The sequence below is a fragment of the Acanthaster planci genome, linkage group LG01 (genome assembly GCF_054643075.1).
Source record: "Acanthaster planci isolate LZ-2023a linkage group LG01, COTS_SCS, whole genome shotgun sequence".
NCBI classification, from domain to species: Eukaryota; Metazoa; Echinodermata; class Asteroidea; order Valvatida; family Acanthasteridae; genus Acanthaster; species Acanthaster planci.
In genome coordinates, this window is record NC_141777.1 from 887,736 (window position 1) to 910,918 (window position 23,183).

Here is a 23,183-nt window from a genome sequence, read left to right on the forward strand (position 1 = left end):
CGCAGACACCTATCTGAACGTATTCCCTCCCCTTTGATCAGTGTTGTCACCTCTACACAGTCCGCGCGCATACTAAAAACTAACACAACAGGGAAACCAAACCAACACGCGCCATTTCAGCGCCGCTCCGACGAGCACTGAGGGATGAAAAGATTAATAACTGGTTACGATGCGTTGCCACGGCAACGAGAGAGTGGTTTGACGCTCTAGCATTACAAGTCAACGAGCAGGCAGAGGAGGAATGCAAGTGCTGGACCAAGCTTGAGGAGAAATGAAATGCTGGCTCCAAAATGAGCGGGGCTGTTGGAGGCTTTGCTCTGCTCTTGACGTGGAACTAGAGAGAAAGAGAATCGCCAGAGCTAGCCATTATGTTTGCATTTGGAATTTACCAAAGGCAACCTATCGGGTAAGGGGACTTGCTGATGCGTGCGGCTGAGTTGTATTCCGAGTTCGTTACACCACATCGCGCTGGCGGAGGGCTTCGTTGTCCACAGCAACAGGTTTGTTCGCCCTTGGAGTGAGGGTGCTTGCTGATCGCAACCTACGCGTGCAAACAAAAGGAGTCAGCCAAGCGGTAAGTCATGATGTATATGGCCTAAAACCCTTCGCGGCTTCGAAACGAATAACTGATTAACATTTTGCTACTTTACTGTTCGGGGCAAATATCTGCGGTATAACATTCAGTAAAATCTGTCTCTTGACTGTTTTTTTTCAAGAAATTGACCGATTATGTGCTGAAAGAAGGATTAAAAATTAACACAAGACAGAATCTGCTATTACATTAAATAGCAACTCACAATCCTTCCTTGCAAAGAAAAAGAACGACCACAATAGCAGTGTTTCCATAATAAAGAACAAAAAAATGTTAGCAAGCGCTTAAACATAGATACAAGATGCCAGGCGTTTTAATATGCAGAACTAAACTCCTTTATTACAAAAATGAAGAACAGATGTATTACATACTTTGTGTGTGTGAATCCTCATCCGTGTTGGGTTAACCCAAAATAGCCGGGGTTAGAATATAGTCTCCCCGTTGACATTTTTTTCTGATATCGCTGCAGTGCAATTTTTTTTTCAGGAGTTAAGCCCCTAGGAGTTTTTAGAATAACTCTTTGCGGTCATTTTGACACCATTTTTGCAAAAATGAAACTTACTGTTCTCGCACAGGGCGCATTTTCCGAGACGGGTCAGCCAAAATCTATACTTTTCCTCCTCGGTGCTCAATGCACGCGTACTGGCACTCATTTAGCTGTGAACTTGAACTGATCATAACAACAAAACTGTACGTCTGATTGAGTTCAAACTTTTTAATGATAGAGAGTGTTTATGCATACTAGGTATTAAAAACAACGAGCGTGGTACCGCCGAGTTCTTGCACTGCAAAAACTGTTAAAATCAACACTTTTTGGTGTTATCAGATGACCAAACCATAGGGTATTACTTTAATACTGGTGATGTTATTTCGCACACTTGTAAGTGTTACAGTGCACTGGAGGGTATTGAAGGTAACACAAAATAACACCAAAATTTTTAACACCAATAAAAAGTGTTGGTGTAGTCCTCTGATAACACCGGAGCAATTAAATTGAACACCCCATTTTTTGCAGCTGGGGGCAGAATCCGCCCCCAGCTGCGAGATAGGCCCAATTCTTTTTAAAGGTTAAATGAAGTGCATTTATCGTTCATTCTAGTTATAACCTGCATCTGCTCATCTGGACCCATGCATCACAGGGGATCCAATATACTTTCCATCATAAACCTTTATTTTGTATGATGACAGAATTCAATAAAGGGAATATTGTGTACACGTACTTGAAAGGCGATTGCAGTGTAACCTAATACAATGCAATCAATAGGCCGGTCTCTTACTTTTTTGTACAGAGATTTGTTCCCGATGGTCATTTATCATGTGCTTTCAAGGGGCTGTTATGATCACACAGAGGGGATAATGTTTACTACCCGGTGAGATTTGGATCAGTGACGTTTCCGGGTGGGGGTGTTTAAAAGTCCTCCGCGTTGATACGATACTTATTTGGATCAACGGTTCTTTCTTGAAACAAAACGATCTGAGTTCCTTTTTTATGGAACTCCTAACAAACAAAAATTGATCTTCTTTTGAGAAACACTGTACTTGAGTTCAAGACTAGTTTAATAGGATGAACAGAAATCTTTGCATTAGGGGCAGGGGAAGTTAATGATCTGTTGTCGGAGAGTGTATTGCTAACACTAGCAATAACAAGTACGCCTGTGGATGCCGCTGGATATAAGGACCACCACCACTTCCCGTATGTGTTGATTACACCAGCCACAGCCTGTCAATTTGGATATAGATTGAGAAACAAGAAAGTGTTCCCGAAAATTGTTCTCAAGAACGACAGAAGTCTTTTTCCTCAATGGCGTATATAAGGAGCAGCGACTTAAGTCACTTAAGATGTTGTTATTTGCAGCAAGCTCCAACCAACCCAAAGAGAACTCTACACCATCTATTTTTTTAAATTCAGCTATAGGCCTACATCAGAGAGAACAAGACCTGTGACAACAAGACGCGTTTAAATTCCAGTCCTCCAGGAAAATAGCACGTGCTATTTTTCCCCTTTAAAGAAAATATCAAGCAAAATGATTGCATTGTCACGGCAATCTCTCTCTCTCTCTGTTGCCACTCTCGCATAAAAAATGTCAGAAATGTTTGCTTGATGATGCGTACAAGATATATCTTATAAAGGTCATCCCGTGACTATCACCGATCACAAGAAATAATAAGCTTCTCTAAACATTGGAGGAGCTTTGCACTTTGCCGGAAGTCGGTCATGATGTGATTGGTTTCTAGGAGATAAACCGAAGTCCTCCTATTCCTCCTAAGAAGAAATTATCGCTTGGTGATGGTACCTGTAGCGCATAATCGAGATTCTTCATAAGCGCTGAATGGCATCCTGCCGCTTAAACGTGCAGAATAAATAACCAACCGCATGACGGGCTCATGGGAGCATGTTTCAATTATGCGATGCTACAAGGCTTTGCTCTAAAACTCTCTCAGAAACACAAATCACTAGAAAATATCGGCCGCGCTGTCACCGGTAATGGATACTCATTAAAATGGAGAGAGACTATAGGTGATGATGAGCGGTGTAGCATCGTCATTTTTGACCGCCGCGCACAGTGACAGCAAGACGGAGTGGTGTATTATTGCGCGCGGCCCGCATCACGCTCCGCCCTTCAGAACCTGATGTGTTGACACGGCTACTCTCCAGCAAAATGTCATTATTTGATATGCCTGGGCAATTAAGTCGTGGAGGTTAATGGCGTGATTGTTGCTTCAGTTACAGGACACTTGTAAGGGGTGACATTAGTGACTGCTATTAAGGTGAAGGAAACGCCCACTTTTAGGTATAAGGTAATTATCAAACAGGGCTGTCTCTATGACGACAGCTATTCCTATCCTGATTCCTTCTCCTTAATACCCTTTTCCCAAGCCTACGACGGCATTCGGTTTACATGAAGCAACCTTATAATCCAAGTATAAATTCTATGATCGATTCGAAGAAGAAATCAACATGAACGGGGAAATGGACTGAAAGGAAATACACAGTAAGTGACCCTAGGAACATGTTTTGATGTAAGCCAAAGTCCACACGTCACAATGTCTCCTCCCGTTTTGAATTGGATCATTTAAGTAATGGGCATTTCGGATGACATTTAGAATCAGAGCGGTTTGGGCATTTACGTGTCTTGTTGCTGCCCTGACGGCATCGCCTTTCGCATGACCTCCTTTTTTTATCTGAGGCAACACAAAAATAACTTTTCCCCCCGAACTTGTCGTAAGATGTACAGGAAAACCCGACAGCACACCCCATCTTGTCCAGATCGCTGGTATAGTGCCCTTTCATTTCAAGAACCTAGACTAGTGTCTTTTCGACGAGTGAAGGCATCGTAGACAGTATAGCGTTGTCAAGGGGAGCTTAACTGCAAGATCACAAACACGGGTTGATGGCGGTTTGGACAGTAAATTGGGACGCAGATTAATCGCACAATATGGACTATGAATGAAAACACGGAACGTTGAAAACAGATAATAAAGTACCTTGAACAATACGAGGGAAAAGCGTCGTGCATTGCTATGTTAACATATTGTCTGATTTAAACAGGCTCATTTATTTTGCAGTGCATGGGCAAGCACTATGAAGCAGGCACACGCAGCTACGGAAGTTGGACTGTTGTAAACCTTGAAACTAAACTGTTTTTTTTATTCAGTGAGGACAACGTTTGGTTGAAAAATATAAAGCTGCTTTGAAGTTCTTTGGACATGGGCCAATTTAGGAAAGTGGAATTAGGAAGCAAATCCAGGAAGAAAAACAAAACATTAAATCTAAGCCGTTAGTGCCGAAATGTGCCAACTGAGGAGACGCCTCAACACTGTGACTGGTAGTTGGCCTAATTTACATCAGTTTTGTCTGAAAAGCGGCATCGACCCAGTCACCGCTAATACGATCTCCTAACGGGATAGTCTCGCAGACTTCCCGGACAAAAGCTGGCCGTCTTTAGTTCGTTTCCCGGGCAAAGCGACGGACCAGAAATAGCTTCGTGACAAAAGGCGTCGTGTTATTGCAGGAAGATCGTGCGTCAACGCCGCGGATAGTAATACGGATCCCAGCAAGTGAATCTTCTTTGCACGTTTTGAGGGCCTTTCCCCCCTTTCAGACATTATTTTATCCAAACTGATAGGGAATGCTGAAATTAGATATACTTCTTTCAATTTTTGTTAAAGACAGAAAAGACACCGAGAAAATTTACTTGAAGAAAATGTAATGACGTCAAAAGAAGCAGTCGCTTCACGACTGGTATTGATACAGACATTGATACAGATATTTTTTCGCATGTTATTAATTAACACCAATCACTTCTACGAAAGCCCAAGCGATATTGCCTTTCAGATAAACGAGATGAGTTATTTTGTTCATTTGTTCAAATTTTGATAATATCCTTTTCAGAGGGTTTCACTTCCAATTTTCTATGGGTTACCGATACTCATGTCATGTTGCCATGGATATAGTGAAGGACATATTTCCCTCGGCGATCCATTTATCTGATTGTGCAGACTGGCACCACGGTTAAGTCAAGGATAAAAAACACGTTAGAAGTCCGTAAGAGCTCTAACCTGATTATTCTACCTTTCACCTTCGGTTAACCTAGTTTACACGTGTATACAAAAATCCACCATTTCTGCTCTAAACACACAACCACCCTTTGGGAGTTTTGCAGCCAGGTAAAGATATGGTTCCCAGCCGTGAAAGGTTACCAAGTTGGCTTGAGCTGATAAAAGACAAAGACAGTGTGGGAAAGAAAATGTCTGTCTGGCTTTTTCCTATCTACAGTAGATAGGATAGGCGCTGGATGTGATTCAAATCAATAGGACGCATTGTGTTACAACTCCACCGTTTGCACAAGAGGCCTTTGCCTGATAAACCCGATATATTTGACATTCAGCGTTCCAAAAATGCCGTCTCCATACAGCCTAATCTCTCCAGACAAAACCTCCCGAAAATGTCATCAAGCCATTCTTCGTCTTGCTTTTTTCAGGTTCAAGAAGACTGCCTATCCTCTCAGGGCAAGTAGTTTTGAACTCAGGCGATCCGATAAAAACTACTCATGTCATTTTAACGCTTGTGTTTGTCAAATGCCAGGTTCCCTCTGTCCGGCTGAATTCCAGTATTAGTGCAACATGATCCTGTATCAAGTAGAGTCCGATTTCTAGTCGACGACCATTGCGATTTCGCTTCTTTTTGTTCAGTTTGACGAAACAGACCGCAACACACGACGTCAGCCACGCTGCAAATGAGAGCCCGCCATCGAGGAGCTTTTAATTTACACAGAAGTTTACAGCATAGTGTAACGAAGAGAGCGTTTTCTTTCGCTCCGCCGAAAGCTTCCAATTGGCTCCATTGCAATTGTTTCACGGTTAGTTTGAAAGATGGTATGTTGTTATTTGGATCTGAGATTTACGATCATTCATGTCTTGAATGCGTGAAATGACCAAGGAATGCTGCACAACGTGTCTAAGGGTTGTCCTCTTCATCGGTAATCGGACGAGTTAATTTTTTTGGCCTTTCCCAACGACCGTCTTGATTTGCGTCTGACTGTATCTGCCAAATGATGCCAAACTGCAAAAACCAGTGACCCATTGATATCATATCTCTTAACTACTTTGTTCTCCGGTTTCCGGTGGGAAGAACCTTGGTTGACAGTTTGCCGTGAGTGAGGGTCATCCGCGAGGTTTACGTTCCGTCAACTCAATCCCTCACTCTACGCGTTGAAATCAGAAATTTCGTCGCTTGGCTCAATTTTGACCTTGTTTAGCCATGGTTTGTCATTTCAAATAACGGAAACTAGGCTAACATTTGGTAAGGAAGCGAAGGATCGCTGAAGGTTGCCGGCGGCCTTTGCCAGATCAGAGGTCAATACCCAACAGACATCCAGACCTCAGACTGTTTGTGGTCTGCAGTTTCGCACAGGCAGTTGTTTTCTTGGGATCGACATCTTACTTGGAAAGAGAAGAATGGCCAAGTCGGCATTGGTGACAACTGTCTGGGCATACACGAGACGACGGCATCGCTCCAGTATACATCACCCAAGTGGTATGATTCTTCAGTTCGTCCTCTTAAAATAGGGTCTGGTGAAGGAATCGATTTTTAACCATTTCGATGCTCTCTTTCTACATGGTGTAACTTGCAAGTGATTTTGCTATTTCAATCCCAATTTCATCATTAACATTAACGGATTAGTATTGAAAAAATTCATGGTTGTAGTTTTAGTTAAAGAAATAATAATTGTGGAAAGGACGGCGGTAATTGGGAGATAATAATTTAAAGGAAGGCTCTTTGTTTGTGGGGTCTTAATTATGTTTTAGATAAAGTGATTTCTGAGAAAACGGCAAGCAACTACTTCATGAATGGTTCAGAAACACACCAGTTTTCATGGTTAGGACTCTTGGAGTTCTTGTTGTACCAAAGCTAGGGGTCTGCTTGTTTTTCAATTTGAAACCTGTCCTGCACTGTGGCGTAAACTGGGGTGACATTTCTGAGGGACCACCCGTGGGGCAAACATTTCAATGTTCTAAATGTACCTGGTGAGCATGGACTTGGGCGGGGGGGGGTTGGAGTTGTTGGTCCTACGGAATTGGAGGGTTTATCTCCAGTGGCCAAAATGTTTAGCAGTCTAGGTAATCTTTCCCACTGGAAGTAGAAGAAGTGCATGGTGGCTTCTGAGCTGGACTTTTTTTTTTGAGACTGGGTCCTAAAGAACGGGCGGCGTGTTTTTCAAACCGAGCTCGCAACGAAGCGGATCCCATCAGTACTGGCAACTGTACAGTATAGCCAAACAGCATGAAGTAATTCCTTTTAATCCACTCAACATTTCCATTAGGCGTTTGGAATACTGGTTTCACAATTACCTTTTGCATCATTTGGTGGGAGGTCGCGTTTAATATTTAAATAGAGAGAATACCGGAATGCAGGTTTCTTTGTGTTGGAGTGCTGTGTGTGGTGTGATCCACCTTCATCTCAAAGCCTTTCTTCCTTTCACAAAAATGCAACAACGATTGGTGCAAGCATAAGAAAGCGTACATGTAAATACATGTAAAGTGTAGTTGTTATAATATATGCCTATCGCACGGAGTGACGGTGACGGACACTGAAATGGTTCGACAGTGTTTTGAACCTATCTCATTAATCTGAAAAATCCTTTCTTGCATGGCAACTGTCAATAATTTTGCGCATGAGTACACGTCTGCGATGTAGAGTGTGCAAATATTGTCACTTTGTATTAGTCTTTGTAGTTGCAAGTTAATTTGTTGGAACCATGATACATTTTCTACGGCATCCTTGCAAGCGTTTATCGTGCCGGCATGATGCATTAAGTAGGGTAGTTTATTTTGAGAGGTGTGGTTCGAACGTTAAAGACTGTGGACTTTTCCCTGCAACATTGTTTGGCATTAATTTTGACTGCATTAACATTCGTATAGACGTATGAGGTAAGCGGAATAGTAATTATTGTGCACTTCGTGCAGCTTTAAAATTGGAGTTACATGGAGTTGCTTTGGTAACGTGTCAAGTTTGGTGTGAACTTGGACGAGAAATAAAGCGCCACATGTGTACATGATGAGTTTTTAAAGGTAAAATGCACCAATTGGTTGTATGCTGCAATTTCCAAAGAGTCCATCGACTTGCTTCATGTTTTGTGTTCACTGCCATGAAAAAATCAAGAAAAGCACATTGCGTTAACGGTCAATTTGTCTTGTGCAAAATCCATGGACTACAGGGCGTTCCCTTCTGAGTGTGCAAACAACGCACATGCTGGGCTAGTTAGTATACCAGTATATGTAGTTTATAAATTTACCTTGAGTGTAACGCGCTTCTTTCAACAATAAAACACTTTGGATTGGTCGAAAAAACTTCGTGGACCAGTTCTGTCACTGCAGTCGAGGTAACAGGCATGCGTGCGCGACCGCGCGACCATACTTTCTCGTCGGTTTACACGTCGTCAATGCAAGTCCAGATACACTCAGGTGACAGATGTGGGACCAAAAAACCAATAATTATGAGCACGGGGGAAACTGTGGCTGAAAAACAGGGGTTTGTTGCCTGGAAATCGTAGGTTTTTTTGGACCAAAGTTAGGGTTTTCGCAGCACAGCTCAGAAGCGCTGCCATGTTGGCCTTTCGCTGTGCAGCTCGGGTAGGGTAACCATGTGGGCAAAGCGCTGCATGGCCAGCAGTGTAGACGATTCAGTTGGGGCCTATCCCACTTTTTCTTCGTCTTTTTGGCATTAAGCTTTGAATGCTTGCTTGAACTGGGCGCGGCTGAGCGGTTTTGCCCACGACAAGTGGTGAAAGTCTGTCGAGTTGTAAACGTGCCGAATCAGTGAAAGCGCTCTATACGTGGGCCTCGGATCAATAAGTTACAAACCCGACGGCATATAGGAGTACTTTTCTCCAATATCTTGGTTAATGTCACGATCTGCTGGGTGCCTCGAACAAAGTGAAAGCATCTCACTAATCATTAATTCCACCCACCCTTCATCACAGATGATACCTGCAGTTGCAAGCTCTCTTTCGGATGCTTAGATTAAGAACTGTTTATCGAAAAGGGCTGTTTTTATCTTTTTTTCTTCTTTCTTTTCATTTTATTTCACTTTCGTATAGATATCATCCAACACAAAGTCAAAATTCCGCACAAACGTAAGGGTTGAGTCAGAAAGTGCGAAGAAGAGACCGGCAAGAAAAAAATCCAATTGTATTTGTGTCTTTTTTGGATGGTAATATCTATGTTGAAGGAGGAGAGCTTGCCGGTTGAGAGCTAGTTCCAAAGATCAGCATTTGTTAGACAATTCAGGATTGACTTAGGGTAAATAGATGCAGGAGACTCCATTAGAAGCGTGTACCCGGACTTAAGGATAAATTAAGCACAACCGGAGACAGATACTAATACAAATTGGGACTGCAGAGTAAGCCTTTCACAGTTTACATTCCAAGTCGCCATTTATTCCGATTACGGTAATTGATGTCAGTGTATGCATTACGTCCAACCAGATTTGAACATCGGCGGCAATATGGCCAGTAGGGAGCCCGATCGGCGCGTCAACTTCGCTGCGGAGCGCGTGGGTTCGATCGATCAGGGCCCAGGGGACAGCAATGAGGAGGATATCCGACCCACAGACGAGGTAGGCTTGTGGTTCAGTTTAATTGTAACAGTCACAACTGGGGCGAGTTAGATGTTGAATCTGAAATCAAAGGTCGTATTCAGAATGATTCACAGGCTTTATTTGTAAAATTCCCGTTCGTCATGTTCTTTTAGTTGTATGTACATGTATATTCTTGAACATCAACACACTTTCTGTCGTACTGCTCTTTGAATGCATGGACACACGACAGTTTACATGAAACAAATAGAAGAAGAAAACACAAATAAAATTCAAACGCGCTCCTGCACGGCCCGAAAGGTAAGACCGATGTTGTCTCGTTAAGATTCAAAAGGTCCCGTGGGGTCAATTGGGAGGGGCGTTGCTGATTGGTTTCAAGGTTCCTTCACCACTTACTGGTCTTACTGCGTCGAACGTGTACTATCACGTTGTATATTATCATAAAAGAGGACGAAGCAAACAGTAAAAAGAACCTCTATCGATTTTCATTTGTGTTGTTAGTTAGTAATTAATCTTGCCTGATTACTGTAAGGGCTCGACTCTCACTAATGATGTCAATTTAAGGCCACTGCAGCACGTTGCAAACACATCAGACATCACCTGTGTGCACCATGCTACCAAAGCGCAATAAACGACTCGGATTATTTAATGTCGATAGCAAAACAAATCAGCGAGTCATTCGCCACCGCACTCGATGTTCAACAGCCAGGCTCTGATGTTACCTGGATACTAGGTGTCTGCCACTCTGCCGAACGGTTTTTTGCAGATGGTTGGTTAATAACAAAATGTCAACAATTTCTTCTGCGCCAGATCATCATGTCGTCTTTGTCAATTATTCATAGCTTCCTGTTGTTGTTCAAACGATGATGACATATAACTCCGCACCTTGTATGTAGGCTGCCTCCAAAAAGTGTGGTTCCCAGTCCAAAATATGCCGGTTATCTTGAGAGATGCGCTCTGATAGCCGCCAAAACTGGAAATCTCCGAAACGGCCCGACACAAGCCCCGAATTCATTTCATTGATATTGGTGAACACCAAGCTGGTATAAATTGCTTCCCTGTTTTAGATGTACCCCCTGATGTACCACAATTCGAAAAACGTTTTCTTAATTTCCAGTTTTGTAAATCTTCTTTGATCATGCTGACCATTATGGATGTGTGCACGCGGCATCTAAAAATAGAAATCGTAAACATCTGTGTCAGATTCGCTCTCAGTAACTACAATAAAGCGCTGGCTTAGAAAAACCCCAAATGAGTCCACGTCCGAATTACTTTACTACTGAAAATGGTTTGCACATGGTTGCCCCCACGGGCGCGCGAACTTTGTTTCCAGCTTTAGGCACAATAGTCAATAGAGGGCGCTTAACATTATGTAACCAGGAACCACGTTTCACCAGCCTTCACTGCAAACGCTTGGAAACCAAATACATGTAGCGGCATTTATCATTTTGTTCAATACAGATGGAAAGATAAACACCTGTAGGTGAAATAATTGTGCCTTTTGTACCAGTTAAGTTCAATTTTTAAATTGTTTAAATTGTATTACGCCCCTTACTTTTTGGGGAGTGACTATATGCACATACGAGGCAAATGTTAGAAATCTTCAAATCGATTTGCTCCTGAAATATAAAAAAAATCCTTTTTTCATTTCAGAAATACAGCTACTTAAATTTTACCTCTGATTACCGTTTTAGTGTCAGGTATCCAGTACTTCCACATCTTCTATTGGAAAAATGCATTTGCATGCAATTGACATCAGAAGTTTGGGGTCAGATATGATCATCAACATGCGCTAATTAGTATCACTGTTTCTATGCATGTACATGTATCTAATAAGAGCAACCTGTAAATCTCAAAATTTATGAAAGATGAGGTTCAACTTTTCATATTGTCTTTTCCCTTGTACACAGACACGATATCAATCATGGAAGAGGCGAATCAGAGAATATTTTGAGGTAAGCTCATAACTATTTCATACTTGTCTACATCTTGCTCATATATACATGTATACACACCATTAGTGATTGCAATTAGCATAATTATCCTTTCATTACAGAGGGCACTCTCTGGGGAAGTAAAACACGTAAGGCCAAAAGGTTAATTGCAACACAATTAGTAATTTCAAGAAATGGTTTATTTACGGGTAGTGTCATGATAATGAGCAAGGCAGCAGATCCATGACGAGGAAGATGAGGAATATCCATAATGCTTTGTGACTGCCTTTTTTCTCTGCGTTTTGTTTTCTTATAAATTTTGAAACTTTCATAAATAGCTCCTTTTTCACCCTCCATTCATGAGATGACATTTAGTGACACTTGATACAGCTGGGATCATTGCGTGTGGTCAGATACCGCGCCTAATAGTATCATGACATTGCAAGCATTCATTAATCTGTGAGGCCTGGTCTCGCCTAGATGGTAACCCCCAGCGTCTCTCGTGTGTTAGAAGATAGGGCTATCGCTTAACCCCATATATTTAGTGCACGTCTGTGGAAATTATGCAATTCCTCCCAAACCACTTCAAATATCAAATTGTCCTTTTATGACTTTTTTCGTTAAGTCTTTTGCCTCTTTTGTTATTATATTTACGAAAATCAGATAAAGCGTTTGCAGGTTAAATAGCAATTGATATCCAAAAACTGAAGTTTTCACATGCAAAAGTGTACATGGATGTATAGGTGTTATGCAAAGTTGTTGAAATACATTCATTTTCCTGTGTCTGTGTTTCATTTCGAGTCGAGAGAGATATTTTGCCATAAAATGGAACTATGCATAACGTGTGTGTGCTTCATTAATCAATATGATCATAATTAAAATGAGATAAGGATTATGTCACTGTATTATTTATATAGACATGTTATTCTGCTATCCTGGCGTTCCATCTCCGCAATATGGGGGGGGTCAAATCCCCATTGAAAACATATAATTCCTAAAAACCTAGTCTGAATTGGGTTAAAACTCGAAGTGCTGAGTGCCTAAATGTTAGGAAATGTCATCCTTCACATCATTTTAAACTATAGCCTATGTAATAAATGGTCTTAATGTTACTGTATCCGGTTTGATGCGTACTTGCAAAACCGACATTTCTTGTAATGACCTTGAGACTGAATACTGAATGTTTTCTGAGTACAGAGCCAGCTATTTGCATGCATTGTCTGATCATCCCACACGACAAACCGTATGCAGCAAAAGGATTGATTTCCGCAATGAGCGATGTCATGCGTTTCAATGTCGCCTCTCTGGTGCGTGCAATCAGAACCCTCCAAACCAACAAAAGTGGATCCGGAGATGCGTGATTTTGTTGCACAAATATTAATTACTCCAGCACGGAGTTACCAAGACAACGACGGATGCCCCCGTTAAGGCTTCCGCTACCTAACCCAGAGTGTCGCCCGGAACAGCTAAGCTGTACAAAAAATTAGAGAAAATTTCCCTGATAAAAATCAGAGCTTCAGCGTGCAGCGTCTGTATAGCGAATCTTTCAAATTCAAAGCCATGCCGCAACGAGCGACGCACTGTTCTTAATTCCGTTTTGCGGAAGCAAACCACGACCCTTTAAACACTACATTGAGCAACCGTTAATATTCGCTTGTCACCTCGGCGGTAAGCCAAACACTCGTGGCCGGTCGCAGGTTGGAAAACCAACACAGGTCAAGTGCGTGTATTTCAGGGGGTGGATGATGCACTTCTTGCATTCGCTCTCCAGTTAGCGATCGAAAAGTGACCAGCAGATTACAATCAGGCAATATGAAGTCAGTCGTCCATCGATCCGTCAGTTGGCGCATGGTTTGAATATTTATAGGGAATCTGTGAATCTGTATATATAGGATGTACGCTGAAAATGAACTTGTGTGTGAATGTGTGCAGAAGGCACTTGAGTAATACTTCTCTGGAACCACGCCATAGTTGACGCTACCGTTATCCTCTAAAGATGAAAGTTGCATAGGTGCGTATATATGCTCGCGCGCATTGCACGAAACAGGAGATAGCTAATGTCTAATCTTTGAGTTCATAATATTCAGCTTCGAGGCGTTTGCACAGAACCTCGTGTAAAGCGGTTTCATTAGGAATGGCGAAAACGAGTTTGTATATAATTATATCTGCATTTAGCAAGCTTAAGGTGGGATGGTTAAACTGGCATATTTGCTGCGTTATTGTTGTCATCGACCTTTTTTGACTGTGTATCTCAGGACTTTGGTTGTTCACAATGCACCGAATGTTTTCCCTTTCCAGAGACGATTCGCCGATGCTGACTTCGTCATTGATCCAGAGGGGGATAAGATCTATGTATGGATGGTAAGGATATGTGTTGCTTGGAATATAGACTCATTACTGACTTCTAATGTCACGTATCCAATGGGGGGGGTGTGAACCAGTCTGGGAAGCTTTGAAAAGGGCGCAGCCTTACATTTGTGAATGGCACATTCTGTGCATATCGCAGTTAAACACCTGTTATACGGTTACCAACAGCAGTGTTAGATTTTCCTATTGTCTGCGATTTGTGAGACAGTTTTGCAACCCATCCATTCCCCCTAAACCTTTTATGGCCATTTTTCTATCCCGAACGATCATAACAAAGCTGTCAATTATATCAGGTGGAGGCCTTGATTATTATGTCTCATTGGGCAATAAAATTGCCTTTGTAATTTGGATACCAGACAAAACAGCATAGCTTTTGGACCTACGCAAATTAATAGTTTATTTTCATTGGTATATGCAATTTCTATGCAGAATTTGTAACTGACGCAACCTGCAACTGTTTTCGCCGTATCCCCATGACTCAAAAAAATTACCCTTGTCTCAGGGAAATACTATCAATCACCACATACGAAGACCCTGTAGTGGCCCTGATGCGTGCAGCGAAGCGGTAGTAACACCTGGAGACTAGTGATTCGAACTGTGCCTTTTCCCTCATTAGGGTCTGGTGACCTTTGCCGTGCTCTACAACGTCTGGATGATTATCTTACGGATAGCTTTCAAGGAGATGCGTGAAGATGTAAGACATAGAATTGTTGAGTTCAGCCAAATCTTTCTAAGGGAATGTGCTTGAAATGAAATGAAAAGAATAAGCCTACCGGCCAAGCACTTTATTCGAATATTCGTAAAAAGCAATCGACATGCAAGGACATAGGTGCGTGAGGTGTCTTTGAACGCAATGAGAAACATTAAATTTTACATCAGCATTCATTCTCCTGTAGAGGTCTTAACAAACGTTTAAGATGATCCAAGCACAGATGTCAGAAAGTCGAAACTTAAAAAATTATAAATTTCCAACAATTTTGTTCACCCTTTTTTTCAAATGCTCCTTTAGCCATTGTAGCCTATATACTTCCGCCTGCTGTTATTTATCTCTTGTTTTAAGATCAGTCACGTGACTGGATTTCAACCAATAGAAATGCCTGAACTGTCTTAAGTGTTCATGAAAAATGTTTAAAATGAGAGGTGCTGTAATGAATAGAATCTGGTCCGTCCGAGAATTTTATATAGTACTTGCGATTTCAGTCGGCTTGCAGAAGCAATAATAAAAACAACAACTGGTGGGTGGTATGTTGCCTTGTTCCTCACCCCACAACATACAAATATCAGCCGTCTGTCACAAGGTCCACAGTTTAAGGCATTATCTGTCGGCGCGTCCTGCGCCGAAAGATGTACTTGGATCAACACATATATAGCCTGGCGAAGCCATGCAGACCACAAATAGCAAGGTCGAAGAGTTGAATTTGATCCAGTCTAACAGGCAAATAATCCAATATTTTTTCCACCCTTATTTGCTAATCCCTGCGATCTGTTGCCTTGTTTTTAGTATTTTCTATGCATTTCAACAATAATGTCGACAGGTCTCTCAAATACGGGGGAAAAGGGAAGCTGCCTCAGAGACTCCTTGCTCTCCTTGCACGGTACTTCTTCTTTGAATTCATTTTGTCGAGTCACTCTCTAGTTTTCGTTGTCTGACTGTCACTTTCCCTCCCCCTGCAGATCGTCAACCGCCGGGTTTTTGGCACGGTGGACTTCGCCAGTGACATTATCTTCTCTCTCGACATCCTGGTTAACTTCAGAATAGCGTTTCTTGACCAAGGATTGCTGGTGAGAGCTCTGCGCTGTCTTGTTGCAATAGTAGAAATGTGACTATAAGCCAACATTGTCGTGATTTGCATATGGATTATTACTCAGATCTACCCATTTCAACGTTGAAACAGCTATAAATTTCAAAAACGTTTTCCCTTTGGCTTCATTTTCAGGTCAAAGATCCTCGACGATTGAGTTCTCATTACCGAAAGTCCATCCGGTTTAAATTAGACATTTTGGCCATGATTCCCTTGGGCACGATGGCTTTGCTGTTGGGAGGTATCAGTCATCCTTGTTTGCATTTTCTTAAGTCTCAACTACGTCATTATTGACATTATATCGCCTTTAACAATGATAGTTTTAATTGGGGTAATGTTACTACCACGGCTACTTACATATACATCTGGAACACGTTCGCATATTTGAATGATCAGTACCAACCTCAGCACCATTGCCGTCGCCACTTTTTTTTATCGCTATCACCGCCAATCAACATCAATTTTCACGGTGGCATTTTTTGAAACAAGAACCTTTGTTTATCTTGTCAATGGTGCTCATTCAATGAACGCTCGTGTTTACACCATCTCCCCACTCACAGAGTTGGCCGATAAAGACGTTTTCAATGTTCAGTTTGACGTTGATAGTGGTAAGTATGATTGAATGGCAGCGTAGCACTTAGGTTTTGGTGAACTACAAACTAATGTAAGAACCTCAAAACACGTTGCAATTAGTGACGTACATTCTGAAGATTCTAGGGCTGAAAAAAAAGCAGTTTAGGGAAACAATGGCCTTTCAGTAGCGTTGTATGCATTGGTTCTGTGATGGAGGAACCCATGTAACGGACTGCGTTTTAAAAGCAATCGAACGCAACTATTTGCCTTGAAAGCCTGTCACATCTCCATTTTCAAATATGTTTGGATGTAACTTTCGTTAATGCTGGGCAAATTCCCATTAGCCTATTTTGGTATGTGCTACGGAACAGGAGGGCGCTGTTTAGTTTGGGTAAATCGTTTGTTTTTATTCTAAATTAACCCACTTCAAATAGCACCCTCCTATTGTGTCCACTATGCTTCAACAAGGCTACCCACGAGGTGAACGGTTTCGTAAGAAGGATCAGCGTTACAGCGTTGTCGGCGAGAAATAAAATTACCCGGATTTGACGATTCTTGTCTTGTTTGTTGTCTGTAGGGTCTGTGTTTTATTGTCGATCCTGTACATGATGGCTAGTGAGTAAACTTCATATATGCAGTGTTATAAAAAGTGAGGAAAAATAGAAAGTAAGAAGATGGCGGACTTGTTTTCATAAATTTCAAAGAAATGGATATTTGCATCATGGATCTTTTGATGTTATAATGCAAACGGTTGCATTAAGTACTCACTTTCCTCCACTTTATGTTGCTCATCCAACCAGTGAAGGGACATCGAGACAACGTCTACTAACATTTATTTGGGTGATTTCCCCCTCACTCTTTAGATAATATTCTTATTCCTGTGCTGAGGTTGCCGCGGCTGCTGAAATGGCACACGATGGAATCGTTCACAGCAATGAGTGACACGTATGTATGCCCAAAGACATCGAAGAGGAAAGACGAATTAATCCATCGGATTGTATAGCTTTCGCCGTAGAAACTTCACAAGAAAATACCCACCGTAATGTAGTCAGAGTGGATAAATGTATCTGCGAACCTGTACCTCGTTCCAAGGGCAGCTCTTCCAGAGTTAATCGAATTGAACACAGAGCTGAGACGCATTTAACCACGGACCCATAGAGGTTAATTTCGTTAATAGATGCCAAGGAAAGTGTCTTCTGAATGGGCAATGAAGCCTTTGTGGGGATTCTTAATTCGTTTTGAGTTTTATTCGCCGCCCTTTGTGACCCAAACATAAAAAAACAACCTTGCCATTCTAACTTATAGGGCACGCTAAGCCCTGATTCATAGGATAATATTCATATTTGAAGGTAGGGATAGTATGGAGGGTATTCACATTTGAAGGGTACCATGGGCTAAAGATACTATAGGGATAGTGTGGAGGGTATTCACATTTGAAGGGTACCATGGGCTAAGGATACTATAGGGATAGTGTGGAGGGTATTCACATTTGAAGGGTACCATGGGCTAAGGATACTATAGGGATAGTGTGGAGGGTATTCACATTTGAAGGGTACCATGGGCTAAGGATACTATAGGGATAGTATGGAGGGTATTCACATTTGAAGGGTACCATGGGCTAAGGATACTATAGGGATAGTATGGAGGGTATTCACATTTGAAGGGTACCACGGGCTAAGGATACTATAGGGAAAGAAAGGAGGGTATTCACATTTGAAGGGTACCATGGGCTATGGATACTATAGGGATAGTATGGAGGGTATTCACATTTGAAGGGTACCATGGGCTATGGATACTATAGGGATAGTATGGAGGGTATTCACATTTGAAGGGTACCGTGGGCTAAGGATACTATAGGGATAGTATGGAGGGTATTCACATTTGAAGGGTACCGTGGGCTAAGGATACTATAGGGATAGTATGGAGGGTATTCACATTTGAAGGGTACCACGGGCTAAGGATACTATAGGGAAAGTAAGGAGGGTATTCACATTTGAAGGGTACCATGGGCTAAGGATACTATAAGAACATTAAGGATATTAAAGAGAGCATGTTTGAGTGGCTTTTCCCTCACTTGAAATTTATGATTTTTCGAAAAAGTAAAATCTGATCTCACCAGGACGAGTAAAGGGGACATATCTGATCCTTTGTCCCTGCATATTAAACTAATTTGCAACCAATCAGCTCCGTTAGCGTCCTGTGTGCCCAGGATATTTTTACTTGTCATTTCAGGCGAACCAGCAACCCCAATCGAGTGCGAGCTTTCAAGCTCATCATGTACCTGGGTGTCATCATCCACTGGATCGGCTGTTTTTACTACATGCTCTCCGAGGTAAATTTCACCCTTCAGTTTCTCCTCACCCACCCCCCCCCCCTGGATGCCGACAAACCTACCATCATCACACAAAAGTCGTTTATAAATGCAAGCTAGGGGTTCGCTGCTCAGAGAAATATCGGCCCTGTAGTCACGACACAGAAGTCCCCTGTAACTTAAAAGTGAGAGCCCACTTCTTCCACAAAAATCTCCTTTTCTTGAATGTATGAAATTGAGAAGCAGGTTTATGCTTCAATCCCAAACCGAATCGCTCTTAGATATTAATAACCGATTATAATTATTGTCTAGTATAGTGCATTCATTTACGAGCAGCAGAAGAAACATTAACCTTGCTTGCGCAAGGGAACATGAGAAGAGTATTTAGTCTTAATCACTAGATCCAGCGCATCAATTTAATCATTAATCTTACTGATGAACACATGCGTTCGGGGAGGTCATGATCATATGGTTATATATTCTGTGTTTTTGCGAGGATTCTAGTTACGGTATTTTGTTCTATTGAAGAATCAATGAACGCTCCATTTCCTTCTACCGTATTTTTCTTTTGTTGCCGATGAATACCCCTATCTCTCACTCATCCACGCTAATTTTGAGAAATAAAAACGCAGTTTAAATTCAGTTTCAACAAAGTTCTGTTTTCATTGGGGGTGTCCACAAGTGCATAGTGCACAGTTCACCACTCTTCTTTCTGTATGCGCCGTTTGTGTACTGGAACTGAAGTCATCATTTCAGATTTACCTGCGATTTCTTTGTGTTATGTTACAGGTCGAAGGATTTGGTAGCAACGAATGGGTGTACCCGGCAGATGAAGCGACACAAGGCCTTCTGAGGTTGGTGGTGTACTTTTAGGATGATCCCCAATTTCCTATCGGCCAAACATGACACAAATATGCCGCACGTGAAAGTTAACGTTGCACCACCTCCCTGTTTGTAGGAAATAGCCTAAGAGAAGGTTACAAGGAAAAAGAGCTCCATTAACACAATGGAAAAAAGTCCCAGCTTTTTAGCCTCCACGTTCGGCATTTAAACCTCACCCTGCGTGGTTCATTTTTGAGTGAATCCTTATACGACAGTGCACAAGTCATGACATTGTTGTTGAGGCAGTGTTCTAAAAGGCTTCCTTACCTTCTTCAAATAAAGGTAAAAATATCAATTTAACGTGTCTTTTGTATACACGTATCCCTTCCTGATAACTTGCACATTTAGGTCAAAGTATATACGAGGAAACGAGACTGTAATTTAGGCCTAGGCATGAAAGAGACGAGCAAATATCAGCAGGCATCGTTGAACTGTATCAAGTTTAATCAATTCTGACCTTTGTGTTTCCCCAGGAAAATACACAAATCTTTACTTTATCAGCGAGAACTCATAATCTCTGGTAGTCTGAGCATAGTTTGATATTTTTCCCAATTCATTTACGCAACGAATGGTGAAAATGAATAGTGCTGTTGGTAAATCAAATTAAACTACCCTCGCCTACCATAGAAAACCTAGTCATATTCTCGTCCGAAAAATATTTCTGCATTTTTTCAGAAAATATATCCTCTGCATCTATTGGTCAATGATGACCCTCACAACAATAGGCGAGACGAATCCTCCGTACAACGACATCGTAAGTCTGGCGGTATTCCAGCCGTGTATGGCACGAGGGCGCGTGGTGAGACCAGGCCGTTGAGGGCGCTGTACTGACCATTTGCACCAAGATTGGTGCAAACTTTGCTTATCGCATGGGACTCACATTCATAATTTCGTTATTTAAGGGCGGCTTCCTTAGGGCTTTTATTAACATTTTGACAGGCTTTCTTTCCCAGATATCACACGCATAAGCGCTTCTGCAGCTCACAAACAGCCATCAAGCTAAATTTGGTTCTTACCCAATCCCAGATGTTGACAGACACTGTATTTTGAAATGTCGCATCAGTCCAAGGTAAACACCATTGTTTTGGAAACCACAAGTAGACAATGTCAGGTCAGAACTTGGTTATGCAATGGTTATTTTGAACAGCGCCCTCTGGTGAGGTATTTGCCACTCGCCTCCTGTCATTTTGTCTACTCCGCTGCTGTCTACAACATCTCTCTGCCGTTGTTTCTCTTGCCTTGCTCAGTAAATACATACGGACTATATACTGGTCTACAGTGACCCTAACCACTATCGGAGGCACAGCGAGCCCTGTCAGCAACGTCGTAAGTATTGGAGGAGTATTGGATATGCTTAAATTATGCACGAGCGGGCTCGCTTTGTCACGCCTACCAAACCTCTCTCCTGTCCCCACTCCCCCAATCGTCCTGTCATTAAAATATCCTGCAATAAATACCCTTACAGCACCAGCAGAAGTGGACACAACAAATTTTTAAAAAGCCTACCCACAAATCACTAGCATCTTCCTTGATTCATTTACAGTGTCAACAGAAATAGTTTCCGCGTCAGTTGAAACTACCACGACACATATATGGACAGGACTATACATTTTGTTCATTAAACTTGAAGGGATGGTTTCATTTCTACTATGAATGATATCACTTCTGCACTTACAGCTTTATAATGGTCGGCTCATTCTAGGGAGGACTAGTCTGAGAACATTTATAACGACCCAACAGTTTGGAGTAAGCATCAGATAAATATGGCGCATTGCAGTTTTTTTTTCTACACATTTTCAAAGATACCCCATGGGAGGCCTTAGGGAGACAGTAAGCAGAATATAGTGGATAACTGGAGGGACACTTCGAAACATTAAACTGAAATTATTTATCCTAATCTAGCTCCAACCAACAAAAGCCTCATTTATATTTCAAACTGTTTTGGCTAAGAATCACGCTTGCTATTTCATCTTCTTTTTCTTCTTACAAGGAATACGTTTTCACTGGAATCACATTTCTTGTGGGCGTGTTTCTCTTTGCCGCTGTTGTCGGGAACGTTGGTGACGTCATCAGCAACATGAACGCGGCGAGGCAGGAGTTTACCACAAAGTAAGTGACTGAATAAATCACGCAGAAATTTGTTGACCAACAGAGGGCGTGCTCAAATCCGAATCCTGTCCAAACTGTAATTCCTGACTTATATAGGCTGTGACTGAAACGGATTCCAGCACCAGAGCTGCAACCACTGTCGGCAATGTTCCCACGTATTTGCTCATGACCAAGACCTATCTCTAGCCACTAGATCGGGACAATGCCTTTTACTGAATGTCAACAAGAGCGTAGCAATATTTTTTATCGCTCCGAAGCTTTGAAAAAGCATCAAAATAATAGACAACACTCAAACCGATCAATATTGAAGGAACTAGAAAATTATGAATACATTGCCAATATAAACAGGTGTTTCACATTAAAGAGCGTCTTGTCTGTACTTAGCATAATTTCCTTTTCTAAGCTACCATTTACAAAACCTAGTCAGTAGAACCCTATATCAAAAATAATGCTGACCCAGACCATGCAAAGCAGCTGTCACAACCAACGTGCATTAACACTGCTTTAATGGTCGCCTCTTGACAGAATGGATGCAATAAAGTTCTACATGAATCACCGTAAAGTGCCTGACGTTCTGCAAACCCGCGTCAAGAAGTGGTCCGATTATGCTTGGTCTCGGTGAGTTGGATCATATATAAAAACACAAATAGCCCCCTCACTCATTTTGTATTTAGAGTGACTACTGGCATATGACCTGTGGGGGCGCTGTTTATAAGTTTCACGGGCAGTGAGTGGCGACAACTGTATCTTTTTAACCACTAAAAACAATTTTGTATTCAAGTGTTTCTGCCGTCAGTGTTTCATTTAATCTGTTTAATTGCATAACTTTTTCGTTCGAAAAAATTACGAAAAATATTTATGTAACTGTATTTGGTTTTGCTGTAGGCTACAAGCCTCATAGGTCGAGTTCGGGCGGCGTGTTCTTGACACGAGTTTCGTGTTCTCGGCTCGAACGGCGGGAACATAACCCAAGAACACTGTTCTCGGAACAGGTTCAAACACCACCTCCTCGTCAGGGAGGTGCAAAAACTATAGAGATGGCTTGCAAAGCTGGAGACAATTTAAAGTTTCCCAAAATTAACAATAATTTTCTATGACAGAAATAATTTTAATGGAAAAGAAGTTAGCCCAATTATCTAAACATTAACTCTCGAAGAATGCGCAAGGACGCCGCCATCTTGCTTGCATGCTACAAATAACTACCAGCGATAACCGGTTGTACGTTCCCGGCGTTCGAGCGGCCGACTCACGAAAAACAAATCGAGCTGTTTGTGAACATACGAGAACAAGCCACCAGAACTCAGCCATAGTTCTCAAGCTCACGCCACTTAGGGGAAAATAATCTCACAACCGAGATCAAGTACAATGCAATCCTTCTAACCGGCTTACCTACCGGCTAATGAATGGTCATACGCTATGGTGTATCCAGTTTTGAGGTAAGGAAACAGAGGACTGTCTTTTTTCTACAAATGACAGTCCAAATGTTTTCATCCATTAAACAGATCCGCAAACTGAT

The 23,183-nt window shown here is 41.8% G+C and overlaps 1 protein-coding gene across 3 annotated transcripts in view; it reads left to right on the forward strand.

Annotated features, from left to right (window-relative positions):
* The window catches only part of LOC110977671 (cyclic nucleotide-gated channel rod photoreceptor subunit alpha-like), a 31,941-nt gene continuing 8,758 nt past the window's right edge, over positions 1–23,183 (forward strand). Inside the window, exons 1-14 of one of the 3 annotated variants that reach the window (XM_087144547.1) lie at positions 1–574; positions 9,580–9,710; positions 11,600–11,644; positions 13,922–13,984; positions 14,607–14,684; positions 15,665–15,772; positions 15,928–16,033; positions 16,353–16,400; positions 17,229–17,310; positions 18,598–18,697; positions 19,466–19,530; positions 20,806–20,884; positions 21,549–21,667; positions 22,193–22,285. In XM_087144547.1, the coding sequence (XP_087000673.1) occupies positions 9,600–9,710; positions 11,600–11,644; positions 13,922–13,984; positions 14,607–14,684; positions 15,665–15,772; positions 15,928–16,033; positions 16,353–16,400; positions 17,229–17,310; positions 18,598–18,697; positions 19,466–19,530; positions 20,806–20,884; positions 21,549–21,667; positions 22,193–22,285 (1,097 nt within the window). In that variant the 5' untranslated portion in view covers positions 1–574; positions 9,580–9,599. Of the gene's footprint in view, positions 575–5,683; positions 6,630–9,579; positions 9,711–11,599; positions 11,645–13,921; positions 13,985–14,606; positions 14,685–15,664; positions 15,773–15,927; positions 16,034–16,352; positions 16,401–17,228; positions 17,311–18,597; positions 18,698–19,465; positions 19,531–20,233; positions 20,313–20,805; positions 20,885–21,548; positions 21,668–22,192; positions 22,286–23,183 lie in introns of those variants that run through there. The other 2 variants (XM_022231971.2, XM_022231972.2) reach the window with 2 other exon arrangements.